The 26,465-nt window shown below is 39.9% G+C and overlaps 1 protein-coding gene across 2 annotated transcripts in view; it reads right to left on the bottom strand.

Annotated features, from left to right (window-relative positions):
- The window catches only part of col24a1 (collagen type XXIV alpha 1 chain), an 80,701-nt gene that overhangs the window by 28,467 nt on the left and 25,769 nt on the right, over positions 1 to 26,465 (bottom strand). For both annotated transcript variants that reach the window (XM_031859500.1, XM_031859501.1), the window contains 21 exons: positions 25,894 to 25,947; positions 22,192 to 22,236; positions 21,668 to 21,721; positions 21,169 to 21,213; positions 20,178 to 20,231; positions 19,469 to 19,513; positions 17,563 to 17,616; positions 16,875 to 16,919; positions 12,930 to 12,983; positions 12,524 to 12,568; positions 12,066 to 12,119; positions 11,781 to 11,834; positions 10,765 to 10,818; positions 9,713 to 9,766; positions 9,569 to 9,622; positions 8,644 to 8,688; positions 8,347 to 8,400; positions 7,176 to 7,220; positions 4,030 to 4,083; positions 2,763 to 2,816; positions 709 to 762 (listed from right to left, as the gene is read on the bottom strand). In XM_031859500.1, the coding sequence (XP_031715360.1) occupies positions 709 to 762; positions 2,763 to 2,816; positions 4,030 to 4,083; positions 7,176 to 7,220; positions 8,347 to 8,400; positions 8,644 to 8,688; positions 9,569 to 9,622; positions 9,713 to 9,766; positions 10,765 to 10,818; positions 11,781 to 11,834; positions 12,066 to 12,119; positions 12,524 to 12,568; positions 12,930 to 12,983; positions 16,875 to 16,919; positions 17,563 to 17,616; positions 19,469 to 19,513; positions 20,178 to 20,231; positions 21,169 to 21,213; positions 21,668 to 21,721; positions 22,192 to 22,236; positions 25,894 to 25,947 (1,071 nt within the window). The remainder of the gene's footprint in view (positions 1 to 708; positions 763 to 2,762; positions 2,817 to 4,029; positions 4,084 to 7,175; positions 7,221 to 8,346; positions 8,401 to 8,643; positions 8,689 to 9,568; positions 9,623 to 9,712; positions 9,767 to 10,764; positions 10,819 to 11,780; positions 11,835 to 12,065; positions 12,120 to 12,523; positions 12,569 to 12,929; positions 12,984 to 16,874; positions 16,920 to 17,562; positions 17,617 to 19,468; positions 19,514 to 20,177; positions 20,232 to 21,168; positions 21,214 to 21,667; positions 21,722 to 22,191; positions 22,237 to 25,893; positions 25,948 to 26,465) is intronic.

Here is a 26,465-nt window from a genome sequence, read left to right as displayed (position 1 = left end):
ATTTTGTTTTTGGCAGGAAACTGAAATAAATGCAGTTGGTTGAAGTAGATATTTTCACATCACTATATAATAGATATTACAGATGGGATTATGAACTTCCTAACACTAGCTCTAAGCAGCTTACACAAGCGATACATAAATAAAACTACTAATGCCAAGAAATGAAATCATTCATTTCTTATCTGAATAAAATTGTGTCGATGACAATAACAAGGTCAAAATTTAACATTTTGATTTTTTTACAGTTTACTCTGACTTCGGGACGGTTGAAATTCTTTTTTCAGGATGGTTCCAGGACAGTTGAGAAAAAAGTTAGTCTGGAGCCTTAAAACCCAGAATGTACAACGATATTATGGTTTAGTTTTGACAGATAATATCATTGTATGTAATTTAAGCAATACAAATTTAGATTTTTCTAAAATGGAAACCAATTCATTGTTCAGTCTTATATTCTCTTTTGTATATTGCTCCTCAATAAAGCAAAAGTAATTTATATCCAATTATTCGATTATTGATGAAATAACCTGTAAAATACTTGATTACTAAAACAATTCAAAGCTGCAGCCCGAGTGCAAGGAGTAAAGAAGTTTACCTTTTTACCCATTACAATAATAATGTATTATAATATATTGGATTTACGTGAGCTCATCCCAATGCAAACGATCACTACATGGTATTACACAGTGTTGACGAAGGTATGATACTTACTGTTGCACCTTGCAGGCCGAAGTCCCCTGGACTTCCTGGCAACCCTGGATACCCCTTACACCAAAACACAAATGACAGATATTATAGAAAGGTAGACAAGAAACCATGTGACTGTTCAATGGCATAGTACCGTTATACACATTCAAATTATGCTGCAATAGTGCTTCAACAATGACTTGTTGGTCCGCAGGAAAAGCCCAACAGCAGTGCGAGACTGTGCAGTAAAATGTTAATACATCTGTAACATCTGTGGATAGGGACTGTTCTGCAGAACTGCATTTCATATTACATTTTCTTCGAAAATGCTCAAGACCCACTGGAAAAAGAGGGACAGCTGCATCTGTGGTTCTCATTACAGCACAACCATTCTCCTTTTGTAATAATCTATTCAGGAATAATACCACAATATCAAACAGAGCCAATGAAGACAAATGTGGCTTTGCCAGGAAATGCTATAATCCCTGCAAATTGCCTTTAAACAGAAACAGAACTTCATGAAATTATCATTGTCATCTGTGGTGGTACAGCCCAAAGTCAAACTGCCACTCATCAGTCCTCCTAAGTGGCTTAGTTTTAGCACAAACTGGTTCACACAAATCCCCATAACTCCTTGAATATGTCACAAAGCTCTCTTTTGCTCTCTCAGTCAAACATGCACACACACACTAGCAGTGATTCAATCATCTAACTATTCAGCCAGGCAGCCACCAAATTAGTCACCCTCTATTCCAGCCAGCCAATCAGCCAGGCTGCTGGCCAGCTAGGTCAGGACCGGGGCCCAAAGCCACAGACAGACATTGAGTTAATAATCCAAGGCCCCAGGACAGTGAGGGGTGCAGGACAACCTCTCTCATGCAGCAGTACGGGAGACAGCGGAGACACTGCTGCACTGGACAGCAGCATTTTTTTTTTCTCTAGAGAATCAATACTGTCAAAATAATTTCCATGAAAACACATTTTCCACAGTAGTGTGGGTTAATGTTGTAACATTTACTCGCTATTAACCTGCAAATATACAAACATTTATCAAACCCAACTTGAACATAAAGTATGGATTTAGGGCAAAACAACAGAAAAAAATCACAATAAGTTACTATTTTTGTGCAAAAGTCTCTGTCGCAATGTTAATGAGGACTACTCTCGTCCAGCAAGATATTTTTTCAGTCTTTACTGGACTTCACATAGGTGTGCGCAGGGATCACTTTGTTTTGTTCTTTTTCAGTATTGAAGAGTTGGTGTAGTCCCTAAAAATGTTAACACCGTCAATAAGACACAAGGTTACCTACTCTGGCATTTGAAACCGCTTTAAGATTGGACAAATGTGCTTTTCCTGTTCCACAAATCTCCAACTTCAAATTACAACACGAATACAACACAAACCTGAATGCTGCTGGGGCCTTTTACTGTCACAATAAGGTACAAACTGGGAGTGAGTGATACTGACCTCTTCAGACTGATAAACCAAACGTCATTGTTTCAGTTAGTTCGATTTATCACAGGTCTCAGCAACAGAGGATTGACAAAGAATTTTAGGGCGGCAAAGAGACATCACAGACAGAGAACACCAAAAGGTCTTGCATCAGATCCAAATACAATATCTATAAAATATATCTATACATACCAGATTGAGTGATCCAAAAGAGTCACTCAAATAAAAGCTGTTTTTATTTTTATTTTCAGCATTACATTACTATGGAAAAAACAATTAGACACAGCTGAATTATGAAGATTTATATCTACAAAAGTTGCAACATTGAGTAGTTTGAAACCTTTAAGGCCGTGTGAGTCTGCGTATATTTCCATGAAATAAACATTGCAGCTAAAAAACATCTGCCAAAGATTACAGCCCAAATTGTTCAGTGGTTCAGCTTAATACGAATCATCCTTTGACATTAGTTAACTGAACAATATATTAAAGCTTCGGTAGGCTGTTATATAGCTTTGCTAATTTCTGGGGAAATCCTTTTTTCCTTTTGTAAACTATGGCTTTGGGGTTTACCACCTCTCAGACAAGAAGCAGAGCTCTGCAGTACATCCTGTGTGACTGCACTTACCATTGGCCCCTTCACCCCGACTGGACCTGTTGGACCCGCTGGTCCTCGGTCGCCCTAGGGGAAAAAAAATACAGAAAGATAGCTGATTATTAAACTTTGACCTGAAAGCTAAACACAAAAAAAACCAACACAGCCTCACAAACCCGTTTCCTAATAAAAAGCCATGAAACTCAAGAGCAGCTTCTCAAATGCATAAGGTTAGATTGACACCTGGTTGAGGGAAGTTTAAAGCCAGCAGGTACTTTGAAACCTAGTTGGTGGCATATTGCGTTAAGCAAAGGTAACCCTGGGTGAGCAGTAAAGCTGCCTAGGTCTCCACTCTAACAACACTTGTGTCAGTCGTGCTTCAATCCTTCTTGAACTGTCCGTTACATTCATGACCGTACAAGTATAATTCTAGTTCTTTCACTTCTATCAAACCGTGAGAAAAGTAGTTTTAAGGCTCTATAGTGGAAAGAAAAGTCTAATCCAGGGATTGTTATTATACAATATACAATGTGAAAGGAATTTGGGGGCTGTCAAGGTATGGCTGGTGCTGACAGATTGAACCAGGAGAAGGATTTCGTGTAAGAGGGGGCGGAGGGCAAGCAAGACTATGACAAGCAGACGGCCTCCCATCTCCAGAACATGTTCTGACACACAGCTTCTAGATCGGAAGGGAAGGGGAACAGGCTGAGGTAGAGACAGGAACAGTGACGAAAATAGGGGAAGTTTTTTTTGGAATGTCAATAATCAACATCCAGACTTCTTTCAAAATAATGTCACTTGAGCAGAGCCAATTAAAATATATTATTTTAAGCTGAGAGCGAGGCAATGGGAGCCAAACATGGATAAAGCCTCAGGGCCTCTCCAGATTACATCACGAGTATTATATAAGACTTGGCTGTGTGGTGCGATCCTTTTTCGTGTTTTATGACTGCATATGCAGTAGTATATATAATGTATATATGTCAGCGCAGCACATGACACCATTTAGGAAGAAATACACTTTTCTGACATAGACCGGAATCTCCTGAATCAACCTTATAATTACTTGCTTCGGGCAGGGGGGCGGATGGATGAGGGGCAGTAATGGTGACATGGCTTTGACTTTACTGTTATTGATGTGGATGTGAGAGTGTTGAGTATTTATCAAAGCATGTGTTCTGGGCCCTCTGGGGCCTAACACCATGGCTGCTTAACACAGCCCAAATTACAGGGGTCTGCCACTGACAGGCAACTAGCTGATGCTGACTGACAGCGTAATGACAAAAAACACACTCCTTACCTTTTCACCAGGAACTCCCGTCACACCAGCTATCCCAATGACGCCTAGTGGACCCTGGAGAGGAGAGGAGAGGAGAGGAGAGGCGAGGAGAGGACATGAGGAGAAAGTATGTGAGTGTGAGGGCCTGGTTCATCCATTAAATGGTTATTTTGCAACAAACCTGCAGGGTTAATTTCATTTACATTTTTGAATTTATTCACAATATAACTTTACAGATGCTACAAATAAAAAGCTTTGCATCTTAAAATAAATCATTTTTTAAAGGAATGTTTTTTATATTTAGGGGTCTTGCACAGTGTAAACAAGACACAGAAAAACAAAGCAAAAGCAGATGACATCAATATTTGCCTGTGGCCATGGAATATTATTATTGATACAAAAACTGTTTTACAGTCCATGTTGACTTAAAAATAAAGGATCTTTTAACAAATATAGTTATACAAAACGTTAGAACCTTGATATTTTCTGAAGCTTTTGTGAATCGTGGAACTTAACTATTATACTCGCTTTTTCTTGTGCACAATATCAACGATTGGGAATTTACTAGGGGCCTGGTAGCATCGCAGCATAAAGTAAATCAATGCAGATGGCCCTGAAAAGTCACAAACTACTTCCCCTCATGGGGAAAAGAACAGCTAATGTAAATATGAGGGTCATTGGAGAATCTTAACCACTTCCAGATCAGTCGTCTGGGACAGGGTCTGTGGTCTGGACCAGTGCCAGCCTCTCCACTGGACAAGCTGGAGCTTCAGACCAAATGTAAGACTTGGTTTCGTCTGGGTCGGCATTCAGCCAGAAAGGGCAGCTGTACAGTACTTTTTGAAATCCTGTCATCGTCTTTAAATTTTCTATGAAAGTTAAACAAAATGTAGCGTAACTTTGTGTGACAATAGTGAAAGTATGAGGAGTGGCCAATAAACGGAGTAACATGCGCTTATCACAAGCCAGACCAAGCCACAATAATGCAAGTACACAGCACCACAGCATGTGCACTAAAGCCACCGGGACACTGCAAGCTCCCACAACATCTGAACCTAACTGTGTTACTGTAATAATTCATATGACAGCCCAATTACAGACCACTGTCTCACTTCTGGCCAACCACAAAAGCCAGCGTGGTCAGACTGCGGCTCACTCTGGTTGTGAGGGACAATTTCCATTGCTGCGCCTCTTCCTTGCAAAATGATTTATTCCCATAATTAAAAGGTTTCACAATTCTACATGACCGCTAATCTTACTTGTCACACGATAATACAGTATATGTTATTGTTATTTACTTTTATTCTTTTCTTTTTTTCTATCCCTCTATGTGTTTAGAGGACGAGAGGGAAAGAAGGACAAAAAGAAACTGAGAGTAACTTAACAGATGCATAAAGTGAGTGCAACAAAGTGAGAGAAAAGAAACAGACCACCAAGATAAACACAGTGAGAATTTGTACCATTTGCTTTCCCATAACTCGGCTAGAAAGGCTGACAGCCTCAAAAGTGTTACTCATGTATCATCTCCCAAACAGTACTATTATCCTGTTGGATGCAAGTGTCTGTGAAGGGATGCAGCCTGCAGGCATGGGAACAGGAGCTCTAAATGGACCTCAAATCCCTTAATTGGGAGACGAATGTGGTACAATGTGGTATCCCGTATTATTTAAGAACGACATTGTTTTAAAGGGGTTTCCATGTTACAGGGACTTGACGTTGGAGCTTTTACAACACTGTTTGAAGGCGATCGGGTTTCTCAGACACAGCTTGGATTACAAAAGTACTGGTATAACCAGTAATCCCTACAGTTAGAGAACAAAGACAGCCCAAGTCAGTTATAGTTTAGAGTATTAAGGTTCTCCCTCACACGTGTCTCTTTCCTGTGCACACATGCAAGTACACACTGGGTCACTGACGTTAAAATCAAAGCACAGAGGTTGACATGTCAACTATATTTCTAAGCACACCTTTGGTTGCCTTTGGTAATTGAGGACTGATACATGTTTTATTAGCCATGGACTGGAGGTTGAGTTCAAAATGAAACACTCCTCAGTCAATCTAAATTGGCTAAAATAAACTAAACTGTAAAAACATCCAGTAAAATTTCCCTTGAAACTGTTCACGAGAGGCCTCGTGGTCATACGGTTGTACCAGATAAAGACAGACGGCCTACAGCCTCCTTGCACCGACCCTGGATTAACGTGCACTATCCAAAAACAGTCTTTCTCAGTTTCTTACACATCTCATTTATTTGGAAAGTGATGTAATGGCAGTCATTAAAGCCTCCATATGTCTTTGAGGTTTTTTTTCTCTACATAGCCCCATGTCTCCTCCTTGGCTTCAAAGGCCCCTCTACTCAGTAAGTGCTTAATCCCTCTCATATGTGCACTGCAGCAACACCGTCCAACATGGCCCACTTGGTTGCTTCCACTATGAACAGAATGCAAATATTAACATTAAGGGGCCTCCGGGAAGGACGGACATACTTTGGATGGTCAGAGCAGTTGTGTACTTTAACAAAGGGGATACATGCCACAACAATTCTCTCCAGTAGTTGTGTTGGGTATAAAACATTAACTGAAGCAGAAAGAAATAGACATGGAACTGGGATTTTATAGTTAATTGATACAACAATCCCAACACAGATGTTTTGGGACACATGCACCATAAGTTTAATTCTTTGGCGAGACCAGATGTCAAACACGCTTTGGCAGGGTTTGCGCCATAAACAGGTGTGTAACCCAAATAAGGTGACTTCCACAGAGGATCTCTGATTGGTGTTCCTTTTGTTCTACTCTGGGGGCCGATTTCATGATGAGAACACTATTTGGTGGTGGGAAAGGCTCTAAATGTCTCTAAATGTTTAAAGTGGATCAGGAAAACAGCAAGACATCAGAAAATGCTCCTGTTACTTCCTCCACAGTTGCCACACTGGGAGGTTTAATTCACTTGTGGAAGCACTACATCATTATCTCAATGTAACTTGTAGTACATTCATCTTTAAGCAAGCTATTAAAACATTCAAGGACAGGAACTCAAGCTAATAAAAGCTACAGACTCCACAATGACACTCTTAAAAAGGGGTTTAATGAGAAGCTACTAATCGACAGCAGGGGGGCTGTTAATTAATGTCAGTCTTGTAGATCTCAACTGCGAAAGCAACTTACTTGTGGTCCGATTTTTCCAACATTTCCCATGTCCCCTTTCTCTCCCTGAAAGCAGAAAACATCAAACAGTGTGCTGGTTAGCTTCCTGTAATTAAAGAGATCTCTGTCACCATCCTGCCCTGCTACTGGCACAGGACTCAGCATATCACAAGAGTTAAAAGGAGCACACACTCAGAGATTGCATGTGACTGTAAATTCACTTTGTGCTGCTTCTCTTTGTGGTTTGCCAATGTGTATTATGATAGCCCTGGAAGAAATACATTTATCTCCTGATTAAAAGCATGTTTACAACACAGTAAATCTAGGCTTAGAATAAATGGCTCACAACCATGGTGAAACTGGCACTGAGAGGCAAGCAGGAGACAAAGTAATAACATTTTGAAACACGTGACACAGTGATGATGACACTGTATTTGTGGTTTGCACAAAAGCCAATTTCAGCCATTAAAAAAGGGTGAGGATCAAGTCGGGAATGCTGTGGTATGCTGTAGTAAAAAACTGCAAAACAAACTGATGGTTAAATAAAACATAAGACTGAGTGTTAGTGTTCATTATTAAGATGGAGGCTGTTCTGGTAAAGTAGCTAGAGTAGATGCTTTTCATTTGTTTCGAATCATAGGTCAACAACAATGTGAATGGCAGGAAGCTAACAAGAAGAACAATAAGGCCAGCACAATCTATTACAACACATACAGAGGCATTCTTTTCATTTTTCTTAATGTCTAATAATTTGTCCTGGCAAGCGATGGAGGCAAAAGTAGCTCGGTAAAAGAGTCTAAATAGTTCAACTGTAATGTGTTAATTAACAAAGAAGGCCAATCTAAGCACAAACCTACCTACTTCTTTTAGAACACATATTAGAAATTAACCCTGAACCAACTCTGGTCTGTACCAAAAACCGACATTTAAGATTATTTCTGAATCAAAGTCTGAGTCTCAGTTTTGGATGATAAGGGGTTTATGGTTTACAGTGGAAAATACCTTACTTGTTCATCCTCAAGCAAAATAATTATACAAATAAAAATGCTATCATTACAATTAAGACACTAAACATTGAATTGATCAGAGGTTCATCCTGCAACCCATTTTTCAAGCCCACAATGCATATATTAACTCATTTTTGTTATCCCCAATGTTGTGGCATGATACATTGTTACAGAACGAGACTCACCTCTAAACCATCCGGGCCAGGTTCGCCTATGTAGCCTTTCCTTCCAGGTCTCCCCTTTAAAAAGAGAGGCAGAGAGACAGACACACACACACACACACACACACACGCACACACACTCGTAATGATCAAAAGATAGCAAAGCTTATAATGTATTTATCACATCTCATCCAAGCTGCTTCCTGAGAGAATATCGAAGCAAATTGTTTCATTCAAACCACCTGCAAAAGGCTCATTTTGTGTGCATGTCTGTCTTTGTGTATCAGTGTATATGACGTATGTGAATCTGGGAGTTCTTACGGTAGGGCCAGTGCTGCCAGGTGGGCCGAGTGGTCCTTCATCACCCTGCAGAAGCATAGTATAGTTCATCATACACAAATATTTGCAAACATAAACACAAACAAAAACACATGCTCACATATACACGGCAGAATCAATTACAAACAAGTAAATACAGCTGGCACACCAAAACACACATAGAAATGCACACACAGTAAAAGTACCATTCCAACTGCACTACTTCTAACTCTCAGCCTCCCTCCTTCACTGTGCTCTCCCAGCTTCTGAAACCAAACCTGCCTCACTGGTTACAGCTACAGTTAGATAAATGTAATCGACTTTGTAGTACTACTCAAGAACAGCACTTAAGTGAAGGTACTTTTTACATTCCACTTCTATACTTTCAGGTATCAAACAGCTTTGTCTTTGCAGACTATCTGACTGAGGTGCTGTGACCCATACCAGGAAAGTGTGTGTGTGTGTGCGTGTGTGTGCGTGCGCGTGTGTGTGTGTGAGGAGAGTACATTGGCCAACTTCCAGGTTTGGCTGTATCATTTAGCATAATAGAAAAGTGTGTGTGTGTGTGTGTGTGTGTGTGTGTGTGTGTGTGTGTGTGTGTTGTACACCTTACAAAGGCTTCTGTTCCTTTTTTCCAGGGAACTTGTTTTGATAAGCACCCAAGGATGAATCATGACTTCACCCAGTGGAACATGCCCCGAGAGTTATGGTATTGAAAAAAACTCCCACTAGGATCCAAGCTTCAACTGTTTGAGATATGACCGTGACTAAATGAGAAGTATTGTGTTGGTTAATCGTGGCTTTAAGTTAATCTTGACTAATGATCCAATGGAAATCTCTTCAAGAGCCATATTTTCCACTTTTCTGTGTCAGTGAGTCAAGAACCGAGCAGACGTGTGGGATTAAGTAAGATGTTGAATAGTCTCACCTGTGTTCCCTGTGGTCCTGGCGGGCCTTGGGGCCCTCTGGCACCCTGCAAACCCTGAAACACAGCCAAATGCATGAATTCAGTTGGATGACTTTAACGAATGGATGGATGTACAGAGAGAAAGAGTGAGAGATGCTGTCTTACCTTTGGTCCAGGTGGACCGTTGAGCCCTGGTAGTCCAATGTCCCCAGGAAATCCCTTTCAAAAACAGGAGGTAAATTATTATCATTATATGTTATTAATTCACCTGCAATGATGAGTCACGTGACTTATGTGGTGGAGTTTGATTCCACACAGTAAATGAACTCATTACATCTCTGTCTAAATTACAGGAGGGGTAGAATTATACTGCATTTAAAAAGGCAGGTACGAAGTAGGCCTATTTATTGGCCTATGTTGATGTACTACAGCAGCTCCTCTTTGCAAATCAATAAAGGCATCCTGCACACATCTGTATGAGGCAGACACAGGGGTGAAGCCTTTCTTGAGAGTACTGTATAGGCAGACTTATTGCAAACCGATATAAAGATGGTGATGGATTGCTACTGAGCAGACAGAGGCTGAATACCTTCAGGCACACCTGCCATGACACAATTACTCATTTTAGAGAGTTATACCTGTTAGCTGTGGCCTATGTGACTTATGGTCATGTTGCACTCCTGACCGCATTTTGGCATTTTCCATGCTTTCCATATACATCAACAATGACCTCTTTGACAAAAGGTGAGGTATTCTACTTCCAAAGCACAAACGTGCTGGAGGGAGATGCCAGAACAGAAAATGCACAAGATTCATCTTGTTGTATATCGAGTACTGCAGCCTATTTTAGGGTTTGTAAGACGAGTTGGTTAATGTCTCCATTGCACACACTCATAGTATGTCAATATAAGTGAATCGTGAATAATTCAACTATTCCACTGAGTCTAAGTATCATTTCAATTTGTTATTATTATGAAACGCCGTAGAATAGTGTAAAATGAAATAAAAGGACTAAATGTCTAAATACCAACAGCTCCCATAGGCCTCAAACATCACACCATACAACACAATGTTAGATGGAATGGATACTTACTGATGCACTGTTCGGAGTATACTGATTATACTGATTTACTGTTCTCAGATCCATCTCAACAAAATACTTTTTAACAATTCATTTTATTAATTTATCAAGATAGTTGCCGATATGCATGTCCTACCTCTGGTCCTGGAGGTCCATGTGGTCCCTGTGCCCCGATGTCGCCAATTTTACCCTGTTTAAAATACAGAGAACACATCTTAATTATTACGTGTTCATTCTGTCACCATTTAGGTAATGTATTCTGTTGTTTTTTCTTCAACATGAAGTTGAGTATAGATGTGACTAATGTGATGCCACATTGTGTTCTTGTAGCCATTCGATATGATGCTTAATCCCACTGATGGGTGTAGAGCAACAACAAACTAAGCACCAATCGGTCACAACATGATGCTGCATGTACACTTGCTATCAGGGATCAAGACTAAACTCTCTCTCTCTCAAGTAATGCTTGCTGGCTTAGTATGCATTGTGTGGGCATGTTGTGCAGCTGTATTTGCAAAACTATGGACAAGAAAGCTGTTTTCCTGAAACGATACTGAATTAATTAAGTTTGGATAAACTTTAACACTGTGTGGTAGTACACCACATCTTTTTCTTCTTCGTCAAATGATACTGTAGTGAACAGTGCGGTTATTCTGTTTCTTCAGAGGACTGTGGTAACTTGAACTACGGCAACAGCTGATGCTGCATAGGAACTAGGTGCTCTGGAACAGGACAGCATCTGGACTTGTTTGTACAGTATTCCACCGTGAAAAGAGAGAGACATTAATTCACAATAATGTAGGCTTCTTTCTTCCCTCATTGGAACTCACTAACAGCAAGTGCACAATAAAGGTGATGTGTTGTGAATGTGACGTTTACTTCAGTTTACAGTTATAACAAATATAGATTCCCGATCTCATTGTGGCCCACCGTGTTTACTTGGCTTTGTATGCACGCGCACACACACACACACACACACACACACACACACACACACACACACACACACACACACACACATCCAACATAAAAATACAGAATAAAATATATAAATATACAAACACACATAAACACGCAAATAAATACACCTTCAGGAATTTCTACACATGCACCCTTGGCTGCAGAGACACATACACACTCACACTCACATACCGGTGGTCCAGGTTTCCCTTTTGGCCCAGTAGGACCAGGTGCACCCACAACACCCTGAAAAAAAGAGATACAACACTGCATGAATTGTAAAAGTATTATCAAGTGATATGTTCTCGACAAAACATGAGTATTTTTACTAATGATGTCATGATCTATGAGCGTGGGAATAAAATATTGAATTATCTTTTTAAAAATGACTGGGAACAATAGTTCCATGCACATAATGTTCAAATGGTGTGCATCTGTGTTTTACTTAAAATCGTACTTGTGTGACGGGAGACGTACCTTATCACCTTGGTGCCCCATCTCTCCAGGTTCGCCCATTCGTCCCACTTCACCCTGAATTTCACAGTATCATACAGAGATATAACACAACACTAGTCTGCCACAGTGATCACAATACGGCCCTACAGTCGATACAAAAAGGTGTACCTGTAAATAAAGTATATACTGTATACATAAGAACATCATGCAGCAACACTTGTAAACTTTCAAGGTAAGTTGCAGTTAAAATTCAGTTTGAATATCGGAAAAACAAATGACAACACTTTAAAGGACCAATACACATTTGGAGCAATGTCAATTTCTTACATAAATTACTGTTAACGTGCTCTGTTTACTATCATGTTATTAAATTTGAGTTCATAGAGGCTGCATTATCCAAATGTTAACAGGATGTGAGCTGGGCTACTACTGACACATTACACACAGATACACTGCAATAATATAAATATTTAGATCACCTTATCACCTTTCAATCCAGGCAGGCCGGCTGGTCCTGCTGGCCCCTGCCACAGGAAGAGGAAAGAAGGAGGGAAACATGGAAGAATCAGTCCATTAATGAGAAGAGAAGAAAGGGAAAATGTGACTTCAGTTACAGAAGATGTTTTGAAGCAGGAATTTGAAATTAAGTGAAGTCAAGGAGGAGGCTGATGGATAATACAAATTGACATTGTGGCAAATGTTTTGAAACTTATTTGTCTTTGTCTTTATATATTTTGACAGGCCAGAACATGTATTTATGGTGGTGCTAGACTTATGATGTGGAGTTACATACAGTGGATACTTTAGATATCTCAATGATTTGACAGTACTGTACAGTATATTCCTAAACTTTGCAGCATTTGCAGTAGCCAATGTCTAACTTACCTGAGGCCCCGCCAAACCAGGCAGTCCTCGCAGTCCCTCAGGCCCAGCCTCCCCCTGCAGAGGGAAGGAGGTACACAATAGAAATGATGTATCACAAATAAACAGAAACACAAGCACACTTCTATACTGGCCAATGGTTGTTACCTGAGACTCAATGGCATATTTCACACTAAATGTTTCAGATTTCTTCTTGGCAGGGACGTTATTTTGACACGAACACTATCTGCTGTTTTCAACACAGAGCATTCCTTATTGTCACAACCTTACAACACAACTAAGCTGTGTATCAGTGTATCCAGTTGTGTTTTATGGGTATGGGCTTGGCCGTGTTCACCACTTCCAGCCAAAAACATCCATTCTAATTGACAGACGCGAGGTGAGAATGGTCACTGATGGCCACTGATGATGGTGGTTTTCACTATGACTGCTGCAACCATGTCATTGGCAACTATGTTGCTGGCAATGAATCAATGGCAAACAACAATCTGCCAGCAAACAAAGTAAACAAATATATATTTATATATATTTTGCTTTTCTATTTTTCAGTTTTGTTTTCTTGGGTTGTCTTGATGGGGTAGGTAGGGGAAGGGAGGAGGGGATATTTTAAAGACTAGAGGGGTTAATAAAAGCCCTTTGGCGGGCAGTTGATGAATATCATAATAAACGTGGACAAACAAGAATACCATGTTTGTATACGTATGTTAAAATGATCCATTTCCAGTATTATAGATGTACGTAGAGGCGAATGATTTGCTATCATACTCAATCCAATCTAAAAGTTTATCACATTAAAAATATATGCAAACAAAGCTTAAGTGAGTGAGAGGACATGGCTTAATTCTGGCATCAACGACATGTGGCTTCAACTAGGAATCCATCTGGACCCTGTAAGTCTGGTGTTTGATGCTGCAGCTCCCCTGTGGTACTGCAACGGGACAGGCACAAATCAAACCCACTCTATCAAAAGAACCTTTCAACAGAGAACACGTGAAAAATGTCATAATGATAGGGGGGAGATAAGTCAAGAAAAAATAAAGTTCCCCCATAACTCGGGTGTCCACCAGCCCAGCTGAAGTGATCTGGTACCTAAACATCCCACAATGCTGTCAAGATGTAGCCTGACTGCCAGGTGGTTTGACACCATCCAAGCCATTATATCCCAGCCACACTTAAGACAAGTGAGTTAAGACTTGACAGAATCCAGATTGGAGCATTCCTTTACCTCTTGTTTTAACACAACCACTGTAGCCTCAGAAAGGCCAATCAAACACAACATGTTTCAGTGTATACCATATACTTGATTGTATCATATACTTGATACAACCTGCGAGTGGGGAAAGCACAATTGCATTACCACAGTATATAGTCAGGCCTCACCATACCACATGGAAATGATTAAAAAAACTGGTTCAAATAAAAGTGGTAAATCAGTAACACACACACACATAAAAAGTCCATAACATTTCAAACAACTGTATTTTGTCTTCACCATGTTTTTCATTTGGGCTGTGAAAGAGTGTCTGGCTGCATCACATTTTGTTGAGTCACACACTGGCAAAGACATCAATTGCATACCAGAAGGAACACTTGCTGCTCCGCTTCGGCTCTCCCACAGATTACTTAACGACAGTTCTAACTTTGTCTAATTGCCTTTCAATAGACGAGTGAGCGCAACTGGAACCACAAGGGTGTGATTGACACTGGGAAGTGAAAATGAGTTTTAGATGTCAAATCAAAGTTCTGTGTGAGCTGTAACCTGTGACAAAATCACTCAGCCGTAAAAGTTGACTCAATATGAATTACATCAAAGCCAGGATTAAGGAGGTGAAAGTATTTTGGCTCTCTTGTGTGATCACTCAAAAGTGCTTAAAGGCAATGATTTGTTGGTATAAAGACAAGCAACCACTACATCAGCTTTAATCATTAATAATTAATTTCTCTGCTAATGATGAGAAATGTTGTAGTCTTTCAAAAACATCACTAACACATAATGTGTGATATAAACACATGTTCAAGCATTTTGGAGATATGACCTGCTCACAACATTGGCAATGTCCATAAAAACTACATGCATATGATCCTATCATCAACTCTATGAATGTATGAATGTTTTGATTTGTTCCACAAAAGCACTTGTGTAAGGACTGAATGTTCAAAAAAACTACACAAGGTAAAAAAGGTGTAAGAGCAGATTCAGTAGTGAAGTAACCTTAACTGAAACGTAATCTCGTCAGACCTGTAGTGCTCAGCTTTTCCTTAGCAAGACCTGAATATTAAAAAAGAAAAAGGGAAGATACCGGTAATGCTATGACCAAAACTATTCTTCCACTAACAACTCAGTGTCCACTCTTTCCAGACATCAACAAGGGCACTTGTTTCTTCTTTTTTTTTTGCAAAATGGATTGCCAAGGCATGGCAATAAATCAACACCCACCCCCTCATAATAATGTTTGGGATAACAGAGATATGGGGCATATTTACTACTGTCTGCTGCCCGTTCTTGTTTGCAAAGTGATTTATAGTGTCAGGTCTAAGTGAGAGCTGAGACATGAAGGTAAACTCTGGAGCAGAAAAACACATAAAAAGGTTTTCTACTAAACGTCTTTTTCAATTAATCTGAAATGACAATGATTTACTTTAGTAGATGCGCCTACCAAGTTTTACAACGACACATAGTGTCATATCCCCATTCCATAAACTAGGTTAATGTTATTCTACAACTCTGAAGTGACACACTGAATAAACCCACAATTTCAGATATAGTGAACATTTCAGGTGGGTTTACTTTAAAGCTGTGGTATTCTCTATATTGTGATTGTTCTACCTTCTCTTTGCAAATATCCTTGTTTATGTAAAAACAAAAAGAAGTGTCTGCGTGTTTCATGTCTGACTGTGTCTGTAGTAAAGATGACTTACACCCAGTAGCTGAGGTGAAGTTTAAGGAAACGCAATCCATCCAGATGTTTTTGCACACACTGAATGCTCCTTCAAGCACCGCAATAAATCCCCACACAATGAGGACAGCTAGCCAGTGTAAATAACGCTTGAAATGAGTAAAGGGCTGGTGCCATATACAGTTGTATCTATTTTTCTGACATGAACAGGGGGATGTTTATGAGACCTCTGTGAACGCACTTTTTTAACAGTTGTATATTGTGCAGTAAAAAAAAAGAGAGCATGCTCTCTATAAGGTCTGTGACAGTCTAGATGTTGTCTCACTGCCATAAGAAGACAGAGCCTCCCAAGTGGTTGTGCTGGTAACATTTAAACCTTCGGCAGCTATAGACACTGGAGTTCTTTTTTAATTTCCATTATTCACATTTTACATGCTTCCCTCATACTGTATGTCAAACTTAAATATATTGACGGTATCTTTACTGTGCCCAACCATGAACAACTGTGTCAGTATAATGCACATCTCCGTCACTACACATGCAGGGAATTCACCAAAATGTAAGTTTAAGTCTATAAGTCAACTTTTTGACTGTCATGCCCATGGACCTGGTAGTGCTGAGGATGCATGAGGCGCAACCAAAAACAGTTTAACTCTGAATCCTGTCCTATTTATATTGTATTCCTTTGAGTACCTGTAGATTACTTAGATTTCAGTAGTGGCTGTCGTTAATAGTAAGAAATGAGCTACTGCCATAAAAAACAAGTACTCCAGCAAATCTAACCAAAACATAGATGGTAGCAGGAAAACTCACATCTATCACGCATTAAGAAACACAGCATATCCCGCTATCCATCATCCTAACCACAATCTAACCACCAGAGACAGACAAGCCGAAAGAAAGATGGACAGACTAGCAATCTCCGTAACAAGTACGAGAGACAGAAGCAGAACTGTGAACCAATTGAATGACAGATCAAACATTGTACCTATTCGCCATGGGAAATGTAACACATTAATACAAATGATAACGTTGCAAAACTGATACTCACCCTCAGACCAGGAAAGCCACAAATGCCAATCCCACCAACAGGCCCCTGTGAAACATCACAGCAACATCCTAAGTACACAGGACAGGATACTTACAGTATTACACATTCCTCATCCCAAAGGCTTCATTGGAAATTCTATAAGATCAACTTAATGTTTTCATGTGCAAACATCTGAGATGACAAAGCATCTTAACATATCTACTGTATGTCTGAAGCCAAAAACTAATAAATCGAGGCTGCTTAGTCATTCCTGTACTTGACAATTGACGACCATATATCTGTATCCTTCTGTAAACACGCTTCAATAAACTATCCGTCCACCTTCTGTGATGCCAACTTTTGTTTTTTTAAATAAAGACTTCGTGTGAAAAGTTTATGTGTGTAAAAATCTTTTTGTTTTTGTATTACACATTATATATACATTTCAGAACTGGATACAAAAGACCTGAACATGCACGAAATGATTCACGCATATTAATGTGAATAAGTTCATGCAGGAAATAGCCCAGTACTTTAACATACACTTTACACACAGTCACTGATGAAAGAGGACAGGAAACAAGCAGGGAGAACTAGACTTTACAGATGGAGGACAGAAAGGCAAAATAACAGGCAGAGATAAATAAAAAGTGCAGAATAAAAAAAAGAGGACGACTTAATTCACCAGGAGGCAGACAGGAGTTCTCACCTCATTGCCATCAGGACCAGGAGGCCCCCTCACCCCCACATCTCCCACCACACCCTGTGGGAGAAGTACATCCACACTCAATTTAAGGTATACGTGCAACCACTGCCAATTACACCGTCCACTTTGCAGTGAAAATGCACCTCCATAAAGGTGAATGGACAGTCGTCTATTTAGCTTTTTTAACTTCCATACTGTTACTTAATTTCTATGTTTTATGTTATCCATGGCCTCCAACCTTTACTTAATATATATAGCATTTAACATGCAATTTACCCAAGTGATTGATCAAGATCAAATTTGCATTGACATGGTGTTAAAATAATACTTATTTAATGAAGCAAGATACGCCTGTCTATTGGTGAGCTTGTGGATAGGATTACAACAGCCCTGAGACCACAGACTTAGATCCAGTTAGCTAGACATCGCTAAACATTCCAGAAAAAAAAACACTTTGGATCAAACAGACACTGGGCTCACTGCCCGCTTGGCAACTTCAACAGACAACCCAAGGTTTGTTTTTAAAACATTAACTTTTCACAGTGTGAGGTTCCGATCTTGACATTCCATTTGTATCCATCTCAATCTGTATTTCTTTTTAATGCCACCCGGGAACAAACTTGGCGTTGCAGGACCAATGCCAAAATACAGCCATCCAACATTTCCAATGTGATTTGATACATCTTGTTAAATCATCTAAAGCAGTGATTCTCAACTGGTGGGTCGTGACCCACTTTTGGGTCGCGGACCCGTTTTCAGTGGCTCGCGGGCCTTTGCCTGACAAAACAAAAAAATCTTGTGCTTTTATTTTGAAGGGGATTTTTTATGCAGCGGTGTTATTCACACTCCTTAACAGTATTTGGCGTTAATGCCTTGTAATGCTAATAGACACCCGCAATTTCACAGTATAGAAGAACACCCACAAAGTTTGTTTTCATGTGCTAATTGGGTGAAACGCAAGTACGACACCGACTACATGAGATATGGATTTTCTTACATTGAGGACAAAAGAGGGCAAAAACCTCAGTGTGTTTTGTGCAGCGGGGTTCTGGCACAAGAAAGCATGAAGCCATCAAAACTGAAGTGGCATTTGGAAACAAATCACCCTTCTCTCAAAGATAAACCTGTTGAGTACTTTAGAAGACGACTTCAAGACCCGAGGACATCACAAAAGTGTCTTACTTACCTGCAGCCATGGATATGGACGTGTTAGATCAATCCGCAACGGACAAACTGCAAACTATACCTCTGTCAAATGACACTATAAGTAGGCGAATTGAAGACATGTCGGATGACATCAAACAACAGACCACAGCTCGAATTTAGGCAAGTGGTCATTTTGCATTACAAATGGACGAATCTACAGACATAACAAACAAAGCAGTTTTACTCGTTTACGTGAAACATGTGTGGGACGGGGACTTACAGGAACAATTTCTCTGCACAAGAGAGCTCCCTATACTACGACTGTAGAGGACATTTTCAGCTCAGGTTCAAACTGCACCATCTTTTCATTAAATACATTTGAAGTTGAAAATTTGGGTCGCGGCTTGTCATTAAGGGGTGATGGTGGGTCCCGCAGCCAGACCAGTTGAGAACCACAGATCTAAAGGATTTATCTTGAGCACATTAACACCAGATGCAGCACACAAATGAATCGAATTGTCCCTGGGACTTTTGTGGATGTAGAGTACTGCTACTTTAAGAGGCGACACTGTATAAATTATCAGATGGATGACATTTTTATCAGTTTTTACAATCTCCCTGATTTATCACACAAGATAACGCAGATAATCATGCCTGCAGCTGTCTCCTCATAGCTATTGATAGATGACAACGGTATCTATATTTTTTTGCCTCGAAGCAACTAGGACCTATGGCAGGAATAAAAAAAAAAAAGAATTATTACGTGTCTTCCTTTGAGGCCAGGTTTTCCAAAAGGACCACGAATACCCTAGAAAAGAAAAAGAAGTGGATAAGTGACTCAAATCTGCGTCATGAACCTGTGCTGCTACGACGGAATTAGTTCTCTAATCTCCCGTAGCGATCTGATTAATTTGTCTGAATAAAATGTACCATAGGAAAACTGGCCTCCTCTTATACAATGACAATTATACAGAGAGATTTGTAATATGGCCAATAGCAAGCCTGAATGGAAAATGTAATTTTTTTTCTGTAATCTAATCATTCAAAACTGTAAATGTCAACTTTAAATTACTGCTGCCAAGCACACTCTACTTTTACCTCTTTTTTTTTTTTTTTAAAGGACACAATGAACAAATGGCTGTGAGTAAAAAGATGTTTTGACATACATCTGCAAGTACTAAGTAGCTCAAGATATATAAAGATATATATTAGAACAGAGCTGGCTGAAAACAATATTGATTATGGCAAAGTGCTAAAACCAAAAATATCAGGAAAGCTTGCATTTATCAAACCTCAATCAGGGAGGTACTAAGAACCAGACAAAGCAGGGGAGAAAAAATGGAGAACAAAAGTGGGAAGACATCAAATAGAGGAGATTATTAGAGATTAATGTGATTAATAATGGGAATGAGAAAGTCCCAGTACACAGGAATAGAGTATAAAAAGACCTTGGCATCATGTGCATCACTCACTTTGTCCCCCTCTAGCCCCAGTGGCCCAGCAACACCTGGAGGCCCAATGAAACCCTGGAAATCAGCAATATTTCACATCAAAATATTGTCTGAACATTTTTCAGCAGCGTGAAACAGTATCTCATTAAAACATTCCTCAACACAACACTTCTAGCATGAACACTGCACATTGCTCATAAACCTTGTTATAATATTTGATATGATAAATGATTGAGGTCTTCTTTCCTGCCTTTGCTCGCACATTGCTGCATACCTTGTGTGTCACCGCTTCCTGCCGATCAGTGAATAGTATGAAAGCATTGGCAAGGATCTATATTGCGTCCCTGGGATGCGTGAGCCTGAATGTGTGTCCTTGTAACGTACACGACAGCCACATTATAATATTTTTTTTGTAAAACACTGAAATGTGTTAGCTGTGCTGTCATTATGGACACGATGACTGAGAGATTTTTTTTCAGGCACCAATACCTTGGCTGTAGTGTAGTGTCATAAGATGTAGTCAGTGTGTATGAGAAATCTGCACAAACCTTTCTCCTTTTGCTCTTTTACACACTCTCACATTCAAATCTTATCAGTGTCTGTATCTTAGCTTATCTGTGGCTCTTTTTCACGTTGCACGACTCACTCTGACATAGTAATCCCAGCTATCCTCTTTCTCTGAGCTGCAATGATCCACTTAACTCCCTTGTCTCACTAGCTGATTTGACCCCTGTCCGTCTGCTTTAATATTTTCTCCCATCTGTTTGTATTCCATCCTCTTCTCATTCTTCTGTTCTCCTGTTTTGGGGCATTTTTGCTTGCCCAGACCGGCCCCCACAAGCAGTCTCTCATCAGGCAGTATGTCAGAAATACAACTCAGATTCAGAGCAGCCTCTCTGGAACAAGGCTGTCGGCCTGACACTGTCCTAATCCTTTCAGGAAATTAAGTGTTCCATCCAGCGCTGCAAAAGAAAAGAGGGGAGAATGAGAGCAAAGAGCAACTTGTACTTACACGGACACCTTTAGGCCCTGGGTTACCTTGTGGCCCAGCTAAGCCCTGTAAAAAAGGAAGGACTCAGGTGAATTGTGATTTCACATGGTGGGAGAAACATAAACACATCAGACTCTAAATGGACTGAAAGACAGCTAAAACAAAATATGTTTTTTTATACTTTAAGTTGGACTTTATATTTTCTCATCTACACTGTACAGGGTTTAAGTGCACAGACGGCAAACATGAAAATACACCATGAAACCAATTGCATTGAATAATGCCTTTCATTGAAAACTACATTTTCCAATACGCTGTAAGGGAAATAGCAGTATTTTACCGCTTAATTTCGAATCCAAAATGGGTAAGAAACGTGCATAGGAAAGCAGAAAGTAGTGTGCATTATGCAGTTAGCATTATCATTGCTGTGTATTTTCTGTAGAGTTCTTGATAGAGCAACAAAGAATCTAAGAGGATCGATGGAGGAACTGAAAGCGTATTTTTGTATTTTTCACTGCACCTGCCTGCCAGGGTAACCTGCAGCCCCGGCTTCCCCTGGAGGTCCTGGAATGCCCTGCAGCAGAGAGAAAGAGGAAGAGAGAGAGAGATGAATGAACGGTGAATAGGGAGATTAGATGGATGGATAAAGTGAAAGAGGAGACACACAGACCTCTACCAGCATTGCCAACTGAGGAATAAAACGAGCACTGTTCATTCTGGACAACCTCCACCAAGACAACCCTGTCTATTAACTGTACCTTTCTGCAGCCCTCCAACCCACTCCTCCATCACTGGCTCACTCTGCTGTTTTTCCGCCCAGTGTTAAAATGACACTTTGCATTTTAAACATTCAGCTGATACACAATTTAAAACAATGGTTTTAAAATGTTGTTGATCAATGCTCGATATTGCTTTACCAGGTGCTTGGATTTGGACCACAGCCACGGCCACAGCTGTTGCCGACGCAGAGGAATAATAAAACTCTTTCTCTTGCTTACACACACACACACACACACACACTCACAGGCAGACGTCACAACTTACTTGTTCTCCTGGCAGTCCGGCTGACCCTGGATAACCTTTAAGACCCTTGAAAATGGAATAAAACAAATGTATTTTCAGTAGATTTCCCCAAAAAACACCATAGACATTAACAAGCCGAGTCTTCAGCCATGCTGTGACTCTATCAGGCTGTACTAAATGCTGCACAGCTGAGCTAAATGCTCATGTCAGCATGTTCACATGCTGAAAATGGCAACGCTAACATGCTAATGCTTAGCAAGTACAATGTTTACCATGCTTGCAGGCTAACATCTGTTAATTAGAACTAAACAGAAAGTAAAGCTGAGGCTGATGGAAGGCTGAAGTGTTGGTCTAATTACATTTTTGGTGGCTTTACACAACAGTCAGTTAATGTCAGTCAACAGTTGTCAAGAGTTTCCCACAAAACTTCACATTGGTGCTAGAGACAGAGGAAAAGCCAGGGCAGCAATAAAGTCATAAGGATTCATTCTCTGGGCACCATGAATGTCTCTACAGAGTTTCATGGCAATTCATGAAATAGCATGGCACTAGCATTGCTAATAATGTAAAAAAAAAAATGGAAGAACAAACAATCAAACAATTAAACACATTGAGGCATGTTAGGGGATGTAGGAATATTCTGGACACTCTTTCCTGCAGCCACCATTTTGGTATCACCCTTAAGGTCAAAGGTCACAGTTAATGATCTCTGAACACGGATGGTTCCCATGCATTCAAGACTGACATTTAAAATGGGTTGGATGGTCAGTGTTAAGATCCATATAGTTTGCACTCTCTGTTACTGTTGGGCAGAGACTGGGAAGGAGATAGAGAGCAGGGAGATTGGTGGTGTGTGGGCATATGTGCGCATCAGATGGAATTGGTGAGGATACAATATATCTGTTTAGGTGTTTCATTTCCTATTTCAAAAAGTTGAAACTACATTTGTTTGTCTTGTGTCGTGTGTTGAGGAACCAGTCCATGACCAGTTCTGGGTTCTCACTGAGTGGTTGCAGAGAACAGTGTGGTTGAAAAAGGAAACCGACACGACTAAAACCGAAAAAAGAAAATCTAAAAAATAAATTGCTCATTCTAATCCACAGTCAGTTTTGTGCTACCGCCAAATTCTGCTAGTTCCTTTGCTAAACAGGCACTTCTTTATAAACTTAACAAGATTTATTGTTCGGTAAATCCAAGCTTCTCTTAAGCCCTTTTATTTTTCCATTCTACTCGATTATCAACAACAGATGTTAATAGTTCCAAAACACAATGGTCAAAGCCAGGTCATTGTCTTTATGGGGAAGCAAGACACCTTCTTGCACGGTACCATTGACTCCGTTGGGTGCTTCCAAGGTTGTGACACATGAACCTTCACACTCTATAAAAGGCCAACTTGGGGGTAAATAGTATAGGACCCGAGCCATTCATTTCCTCTGGAAATACTTGAGAGGGCACAGGTCATGTGCTGGGCATATTAGGTTCAGCTACTGCAAACACTGGGATGGCCTCCTGGGAGGCAAGGTGAAGGCCAGCTATGTGGAGACAAGCTTCAATAAGAGGCAACTAGGACTTCTGTGTAGATATAGCCAAGGCAGCAGTGTGATCTGCTAGAACAGATTATGTCTGTTCTGTAAAGCCACAAGCTCAGTTCTAGTCACAGCTATGCTGAGCACAGCAACAGCAATGTACAATTTTGAGGAAGAAATGAAACGCAATACAGCATAACAGAACAAATCTGAGTTAACAGGTAAAGGGGCTTGAGTGTGCCTGTGAATATGTGCACACTGGTGGATATAGGAAGCATGGCAGTGTCCTGCATTTTATAGATAGCTGTATCCTTGAAATAATCCGTAGGCATGACAATTGCTGACCTAAGGAGGCATGGGATATCGTGCGCATCATTGACCTCCTAACCCTGGGCAGTGTGCCTTTCCTCTTTTGGAACTTTGACCTTGACCTCAAAGCATATGAAGTTTAAGTGTGGCAGCACCAAATCTTAACAGCCAGATTTGAGGCTCTGAGAGAGAGAGGGGCAACAACACAGAGAGAGAGAGAGATATGCAAGGATAGTGAAGAAGAAAACCAAGTGTAGGGAAGATATACGAAAAAAAGAAAGCAAGAAAAGGTTATTGGTTTCTATGAATGTTTCTTTCTATTGAGATAAAAGTAAATAATGAAGACAGGCAGAGAGCAGGGTGGGCTGTAGGCTGTCTCTGACAGGGTAACCTAATACTGACCACATTAGGCCACAAGAGGCCTCAGCTAACGTCTGTGGCTAACACTTAGGGGAGAACACAGTGGGAACACTGATACAGTGTGTGTGTGTGTGCGCGCGCACATAGGCAAAGTGTTTTTGCGCGTGTGTTTGAATGCATGCTCTTAACTTAACCCTTAAACTTCCTCTTTAACTAACATTTAACTTGAATGAACTAATAATACGTGTGCGTCGTCGTGCCTAATTAATGCAGGTGATTAAAAGACAGAGCTGCTGTTATAAAGGTGATGAGAAACGCTGCTCTAAAAGTAAAATATAAGAAGCAATCCTATAGGGCTGGGACAATATGGTTATCTCCCAATTTGAGATGATCAAAACACTGCTGATTTGATATCTATTGCAATTTTGCAAGTATTATTAAGATACATATATTATTAAGATTTATTGTGATTTTAGTTTACTGTTTTAACAGTAGTAAAAATATATACAAGAGAAAGTTGAATTATACACTTCTAGGGACTTTTACTCTGGAAAATCAGTTGATACAGTAAACATCTTTGACTTTCTTCTTGTGAATATAATCTAATCAATCTTATTTACACATATTTATTTTGTATATAACCTTTGTTATCACCTTATTTTGAAAACCAGATGTAGTCACACATGTATGCTTCCGCTAACTTTGCCCAAACCAGCATCAGCTCCATTCTCTTTATACAGTTATGGTCAACTCAATCTGGGCAGTTTGAATGCTTTTGACAAACATGTCAGTATATGGGTGCACTTCATTTGTAGCATTGGCTGATTTGACGGTGGAGATGCGAGGAACGGCTGGCTTGACTGCACGTTCCGCAATAGAGTACTGCAGGAATGAGCCTTATTACCCGGACATAGGTAGCATTTTTGGATCTCTTGTCTCGAAGTCAATGGATTTTTTGAATGGATTTTTGGTTAGATGTCTGAAATAACTATGCATTTTTTAATTTGATTTAAAATTAAATAAATTAAATAACTAGATTAGCTTTTACATGGCTAAATGAGACTACACATGACTGCGCCATCTACTCAGCCTTTCCAGCCTCGTGGTGTATACTCGCACTAATGCTACTGTGATGTAGTTTGTTTAAAGCCGTTGAAGTGTATCTCAGACAGTCCGCTGTTATCTGCTTTCTCAGTTCAGCTGAAAGGGATATAGCGACATATGACGTTACTCAGGCTACAATAAAAGCGGTAACATCCTTCTACCTCTGCATAGACTAAAATGAGGCAATTACATCAATTCAGGCATCACAACATTGATAAAAAAATAACAATATACAGATGAATCGGGTTTTTTTACCCACCCCTATAATCTAATAGTTTTTTTTTGATAATTATCAAACTGAGTTACTTGGACACATCAAACAAAATAGTTTCTGAGAGTAAGCCTTCCTCTATCTTCAGCATCAGCTGCTGCTTTAAACATAACAAAAAAAAGACAGAAGATAAATAAAAAACTAAAATCTTACCATTGGACCTGGAAATCCATCGAGCCCAGGCAGACCTGGTGAACCTCTGTCACCCTGTTGGAACAAATGTTACAAATGTTAATGTTATAACAAATGTTATATCTTTGGTTATAATAGAGAGGGAGACATGATGACAGTTATTCTTAGGAGCATTAATGCACAAAGCATTAAAGCTTTAAGGGAAAAGGATACTTTTGGAGCTTAATTAGTTCAAGACATTTAGCTGTGCTGCTCAAGAAAATCCTAACTGTGATGATGTTTGGAAGAAAAAGAGACAATGATGGAGAGAGAGTAGAGAGTAAGAGAAACCAGCTGTGTTGAAGTCAGACACATGGATGATAATAGAGTCACAAATGCAGAAAGGGGGATTTGAAGGAACACATACAGCAGGTAAATTAAGTATTGAACACGTCACCATTTTTCTCAGTAACTATATTTCTAAAGGTGCTGTTGACATGAACTTTTCACCAGATGTCGGTAACAACCCAACTAATCCATACATACAAAGAAATCCAAACAAATTAGTTCAGAAATTAAGTTATGTGTAAAAAAATGGAATGACACAGGGAAAA

Source organism: Anarrhichthys ocellatus, unplaced genomic scaffold (assembly GCF_004355925.1).
Source record: "Anarrhichthys ocellatus isolate YVR2014 unplaced genomic scaffold, GSC_Weel_1.0 scaffold22, whole genome shotgun sequence".
NCBI classification, from domain to species: Eukaryota; Metazoa; Chordata; class Actinopteri; order Perciformes; family Anarhichadidae; genus Anarrhichthys; species Anarrhichthys ocellatus.
Note: the sequence above shows the minus strand (reverse complement) of the source record. Positions and strands in the feature narration are given on the sequence as shown.